Source organism: Bison bison, unplaced genomic scaffold (assembly GCF_000754665.1).
Source record: "Bison bison bison isolate TAMUID 2011002044 unplaced genomic scaffold, Bison_UMD1.0 scf7180017864099, whole genome shotgun sequence".
NCBI classification, from domain to species: Eukaryota; Metazoa; Chordata; class Mammalia; order Artiodactyla; family Bovidae; genus Bison; species Bison bison.
The window spans coordinates 174,273-180,771 of NW_011494671.1; the positions used below are offsets into that span (position 1 = coordinate 174,273).

General features: G+C 52.9%; 1 protein-coding gene across 1 annotated transcript in view; it reads right to left on the minus strand.

Moving 5' to 3' along the window:
• Nucleotides 1-3,834: 3,834 nt before the first annotated feature.
• NTPCR (nucleoside-triphosphatase, cancer-related) overlaps nt 3,835-6,499 on the minus strand; it is a 39,090-nt gene continuing 36,425 nt past the window's right edge. Inside the window, exon 5 of the mRNA XM_010838595.1 lies at nt 3,835-4,480. Coding sequence (XP_010836897.1) covers nt 4,412-4,480 — 69 coding nt within the window. The 3' untranslated portion in view covers nt 3,835-4,411. The remainder of the gene's footprint in view (nt 4,481-6,499) is intronic.

The window sequence follows — 6,499 nt, forward strand, 5'->3', positions numbered from 1 at the left end:
CCGTCTATGGGGTCACACAGAGTCAGACATGACTGAAGTGACTTAGCAGCAGCAGCAGCAGCAGCAGCAATAGATAGAGTCTATCATCAGAGACAGAGTGCGTTCTCAAATCAGTGATCCCTAGAGGTGCATTTTTCTTATTTCTGATGGATTTGCAGATGTCTGTCTAAAGAACAGCTGAAATAACCTCAGTACAGTTCTTTAAGTTGGCTCAACCAAACTTGGCTGGCAGTTCCTGAAATTCTCTTGGGCAACTTGGCAACCAAGCCCTCGGGACTAAAGGGCAGCTTCCCTACATTAGGGTGGTCACTTGAATTAGGTAAGAAAATGACCCACGCCCAGCAGCATTCAGCCTGGGTGCTCCTTGGGCCTCTAGAAGTAAGAAACAGAGGCATGGCTTTCAGAGAAAGTGAGAGCTGCTCAAAGAGCTAGGAAACCAGTCTATAAGGACAGGCTGATGCAGATGAAAAGACAAATGCATCCCTGCTGTGCCTGCATCTTGTTCCACGAGAGATCTACGAGCTGCTTCTTCAACTGCTGGGTCTACTGCTTATTATCCTGGTTCTCTGGCAGCTTTTGGGGTGCAGCGGGAGGAGGAACGGTGTGGTCTACCCACATCAGGGCCAGACTCCTCAGACAGGGCGCCACGCCCCGCACTGTCTATAGCGGGAAGGCTGCCTGAGTGTGCACGCAGAGCGTGTGCGCACGTGGACCCCGGGCGAGATCACGGCTGGCCTCCCTCCAGGACTCTTCTGGGCTGTCAACAACTCAGTCACGCGTTTTTTTTAAGTGTTGTAAACAACTTTTATATTTACAACTCATGAGCTCGTTAATCTGATCTTCAGCTGATCAACTGTTTATCAGAGTGTACTCCTTGCAAAATATTGTATTATTAGCCCCCATTTAGAGGAGATTTTCCAAAGGTGACATTTCCTACTGGAGTTATTCAAACGTTCTGCTGGACTTGAGCTAAAGAGCTATTTTCTACATTTGGATGCTGAACACAATTGCTTCTCTTTGAAAGATAATATAGACTGTAGTGCTGGGTTTTATATGAATCACGTGGCTATTCTGGCATTATTGAGTCTACATTCTGCACCGTGTGTTAAAACCATCTGCCTGGCAGGCTGTTTCTAAGATTATTTGATGTGCGGACTTCTCTTGGTCCATGAAACAGGCATCACAAGGCCTGTTCCCTGAACTCTCCTCAAGCCTCCTCCACTTTCCTACTGTTTTGTCCCAAGTCACAAGCTCCTGCCATCAGGCCTTCCCCCGACCCCGCCTCCACCTGATCTTCCCAGACACAGCATTCCATGAGCACAGACACAGATGGAAGAGAAAGAGGGGCAAGGTCCATCCCACATTCCCAGGCTTCCCGGGGGCATTGCCCCTTGCCCCTGTAACTTAATGAACTTACAGCATTACGGGGCCCTCTTCATGTCAGCCACGGGAGAGATCATATTTTGTGAATTACAGGACCATCTCCCTAACGTTTCTTATTCAGAGATAAAAAGATAACTATTTGGGGGAATTCCCTGGTGACCCAGTGGTTAGACTCAGCACTCACTACCCCTGTCCTGGGTATGATCCCTGGTTGGGGAACAAATATTCCACAGGCATGACCAAAAACAAACAAAAAAACTCCCATTTTTAAAAATACTGTGTGTGAAGTGGCTGCTACAGGGAGGAGGAAAGAACAATTGGGCACACCCGGCCTCCACATCAGCTCTGCCTCGTCCTGCTGACCATGTCTTCCAGCCTGAGCTCTTCATGCGAGCTCTGCGTATGTCCACTGGATGCTTTTCAGAGTGAATTCCCCCGTGAAATCTGGACTCACACCCAGCTATGCTAGGCATCTGGATTTATCTGAATAGCAAGCATTTCAAACTCAGGTGTAAGAGGATTCCTGATCTCAAGTGGCCCCCTCCTCTCTGGGAGCCCCTCCCCTCAGTGGCTAACACAGATGCAGTGCTCGGCGAGTGTGTGTGCCTCAGGTGTCCCGCCCTCTCTCCCCTCTTTAGCCTCAGCAGAATGTTGTTTCTACAGGCTGTGCATGCTTCGCCCTGAGTTGCAGTTATTTGTGAATTCATTTTATCTGATACTACGGGCTGGAGCCTTAAACAACAAATATTACCCACAGTTGGGAGGCTGGGAAGTCCAAGATCACATTATCAGCAGATTCAGTGTCTGGTGAGGCCCGCTTCCTCAAATGGCAGCAGGGGTGAGGGAGGGCTTTGGGGCCTCTTTTTCAAGGGCACAAATCCCCTTCATGATGGCCCTACCCTCATGACCTAATCACCTCCAAAGGCCCCACCTCCTAATATCATCACACGGGGGATTAGAGTTCAACATGAATTTCCGGGGAAGGGGGCACGTGGGGGGTCATGGGAAGAGACACTCAGACTTGGGCTCAAATCCTTTCCTGCCAGGACCGTCACGAGCGAGAGTGCAGGAGCTCCCCACACCAGCGACTGCCCAGGGCCATGCTGCGAGGAGACCCCGACCTCACCCTCCTCAGGCACATCTGGCTTTGGCTCCTTTCCTTTTTTCCCCCCTTGTTTCTTTTTTTTTAAACTTTGATGCTTTTAAGAATAATTTTACTGGCACATGGGTGATTTATAACGTTGTGCTGGTTTCCTTTGGAAAATGTCCCCTTCTCCTCACAGCCACAGAGCCCCTGCTAGGGGCGCCGGCGGAGGCTGCTTCCTGCTGGGGCAGGAGCCCCAAGAGGGCAGCCTGCTCCCCAGGCCAGGGTGCTGGGGGCACGGGGCCCAGACCTACTCAGCCTGCCTCCCTCTTTGCTGGTGCTGAGGGCTGCGGGGGCGGGGCTCACCCAGGGCTGTGGAAGCTGAAGGGGAGTAGATTTATCACAGGAATAGGGCCCCTACACCTGAGAAGCCTCTACCTGCTTCAGAGCAGCAGCCACCCCAGTGCATGGAGCTCGCAGACCACGCCAAGCTGTGCCTTCTGGTCCCACTGAGTGCAGCTCATGTCACACCCCACCTGTCGGATGTCACAGCAGAGCCTCCCAGGACATGTCATCCAGGCAGGGAGAGTGGGATGCCCGCGCCCTCACCCAGGCCCAGGCACCCTTTCTCAGGCCCAGGCACCCTTTCTCAGGCTGAGGTCCATTGATAATCTGGGAGACCCTTTCCAGGTGTGACTCTGCAGAGCCTGGGCCAGTGCAGACCAGGTTCCAGAAAGCCACATGGGGCAGACAGACCATCCTAAGAGCCGGTCACAGGCTGTAAGCTGTCATCTTGGTTTAGACGCCAGTGTTTTCTGTACTGTCTGCTGTCCCAGGGCCCACCTTGCCAAGCTCCTTGCTCTACACATGCCCAAATGGATCAGTGGTCACATTCGTGCACACTCCCAACAATAGCACCAGCTGGCACTGTGGCGAAGGCTAAAAAAATATACTGGCAATTCAAAAACACTGACATGTCTATCACTCGAGTACCATCACCCTTGGGAGAGCAACTCTTATCCTCTGTGAGCCCTGGGGTTTCAGTGGTCTGGCCCATGGGGCCCTGCCAGGGCCGAACCTCATCTCTCTGCAGGCTTCTTCCCAACAGCCCTGGCTCCGGCCCTGGCCACTCCCCAGCGGGCTGGTCTCCACCCAGGTGAGCGTGGCTTCCTTCAGGCTGGGGCAGCCCTCCTCTGATGGCACTCACTCACCCCTTTTCTGGAAGGGAAACGGGGCCAGAAAAGTTTGTGAACATGTCTAAATGAACGGGGCCCAAATGGGACTCTGATCTGAACCCCTGCTGAGTACCAAGTGCTACCAACATTTCTAAAGGCTGCTCATTCCTCCCACATCAGGACCCGCATGTCTGCAGTCATCACATTTCTCTTTATTTTATTAAGCAATAACCAAACATATAAACAGTAAAAGATGCAGGCAGGGAAGGACTGAAAATGGCTTTTCTTGAAATACTGATTTTCTTAAAATCAAATAACTGTTATCACTCCAAGTTGCAGGAGGCTGCAGCTGCTCCCAGGGAGGGGTTTAATTTTCCTAACATGCCAAAATGATCAGGCAGTGAACTCCTCCCCACCCCCCTCCCCTGAACACATTTATAAACTTCAATGGGGGCAAATTCCATCTAATATTCCGAAAACCATTTCTTCTTTCATAATTTACCCAAATCATACGCACGACTGCAAGAGGAAATAAACAGAAATCTCTCAGCATAAATACACCACAGTGGATTGTTAATCTTGTAGAGTCAATCCAGCACTAAGGCTAATTTGATCTTTTAAAACATTTTATGGAAAACAGCTGTCAGGCTTTCTTTGGAAAAGCCTCCAAGGTTTCATAAACTAAAGGCATAAAACTTGGTCGGGCAGAGCACTGGGGCTCCTCTCAAAGAAACGTCTGCACGTGCAGAGAAGTGGTGACACGTCGTCTTCACTTCCGGCTGCTCTGCATGTGCGTCACAATCTCTGGCAAAAGGTGGTTTCTGTTCTCCTTGGTTACCTGCGTAGGAAAAAGCAGGAAAGCAGATTTCAGAGTCCCTTTCCTTCCCTTCAGTTCCCTACTCTGCCGGGTTATACTCTAACAGGACAGCCCAGAAGACGACGCATGCTTTATAGAGTGTAGCCCAGGCAAGGCTGACCCAGCGAGGACCCAGGCCTCCCAGAGCACTCTGAAAGTGGGGCAGGTGGGCTCAAATCCCACCACCAGCTTCTGCGAAGTGACGGCTCACACAATGAGAGTGGGTTTTGATGACAGATGGATTTTAACCAGAAGTGCTGTTGAATTGAGCCCTGGGAGGGCTGCTGGAGAAGCAGGCTGGGATACGGCTCGAGTGAAGCCTGACCTGGACAGGAGGAGGCCTGAGTGAAGCCAGAAGAACCACAGCTCCAGGTGGGCACCCACCCACCAGGTGAGCCCTCTCAGAGCAGCCTCATACCCAGGACCCCAGGATTCTCTGAAGGGCAGTAATCCACTCCTCTCTCCCTACTTAGGAGATCTGTGAGTTGCAGGAAGCCTCTGACACCAGTCAACTCTGCACCTGAAGGATGAGGAAGGCGCTGGGGGTGGGGTGTGGTGGAGAGCAGGGCTTTTGCTGAGATCTCAGAGGCAGCAGGGGATGCAGGGCAGACTAGAACGCAGATCCCCCTGCGCCCGATGTGTTAGCTCGGCAATTATCACAGTTACAGACAAAAGGAACAAGAGTGGATTCAAGCTCTGCTTGATGATCTGTGTTATATTTTTCTTTCTTTCACTACCACAGGCCCATTGAGTACAATCCAAGCATCCAAACACCCCTCAGGGAGCCCAGTGGGGGGCTGTTTCCCCAGCACGGGACAGGGTGGTCTCTCCTCATCACCAAAGCCTTCCTGTGCCACCCACACAACATTCAACAGGCACTGCCAGGGGGAAAGGTGTCAGGAGTGGCAGGATTCAGCCAGGACCTTGACCTCACAGAGCCTGAAGACCAGATAGGGGGCACACATAACAACAGTGAGGGCAAGGTTGGCAGAAGGTCCCTGAGACCCTGAGCGTCTGGGGAGGCACGGGATACTGGGTAGGGGGGGGGAGGGAAGCAGTGATCAGGAAAGAAGGAAAGACTTTCACAGGTGGTTATGCCCAAGCTGCTTTTGACCTGTGGACCTGGGAGAAGGGCAGCAGCAAAGAGGAGAGCCAAGCAGAGAGAATCGTGCTGACAGGAAGTGCAAGCATCTGGGAAACCTGAGTGGTCCGGAAGGTGGGGTCCCTGAGAGGAGATGGGCCTGATCCCACTGCAGGACCTCAGCCCCCGGGGGTGGCAGGGGCCCTGGTTCGGGAGGTGAATACATGTCAGGAGGAAATGCACAGCGGACTTCAGCGCCTGGCCCCCTGCATCCTTCTTATAGGAGGGAGGTGATTCTCCTATGGGAGCAACCCTCAGCTCTGGGGTACAAGCTGGGCCCTGGAGGACTTCCTGAGAAACCGAGTCTCAGAAAGACTTAGCCCTGGCCCCTAAAGGGTGGTGTCCAAGGATGCCGCCCATTGGTCCCCAGGTAGCCTTGGCTCCACGGAGGCGGACCACCCACTTTGCCTTCAACTCGAGAGGGGCACAGCCTTGTGAGGCTTCCTGATCCTATTTATGTTTCAGTTAGCCCAAGTCCACTCCTGCGGTTAGCATCCAAGGAAGCCCCTGTTGTGGGAGAAGGAGGGGAGGGGAGGCAGCGGCATGGAGAAAGGATGGGAGGACACACAAGGCCGCAGTGCCCTCCTTCCGCCCTGACCTCACAAGGAGGCACACAAGGTTCTGCCTTAGGGCCCCTTAGAGTTCACGGGGGCCCCGAGGGGCCATGTGGACGTGAGGGGCATGGGGGCCACTCCCTTCATTGTGCATACTTCATCACCTCCTTTATAGATGTGAGAAAAAGGACGAGATGCTGAGCTGGGAGAGGAGGAGTGAGAGGGAGTGAAGGGGGAAGAACAGGAGGAGATATGGAGGTGGGCGGGGAGAAGAGAGGAAGGCAACACTGTGAGCAGATGGACGGA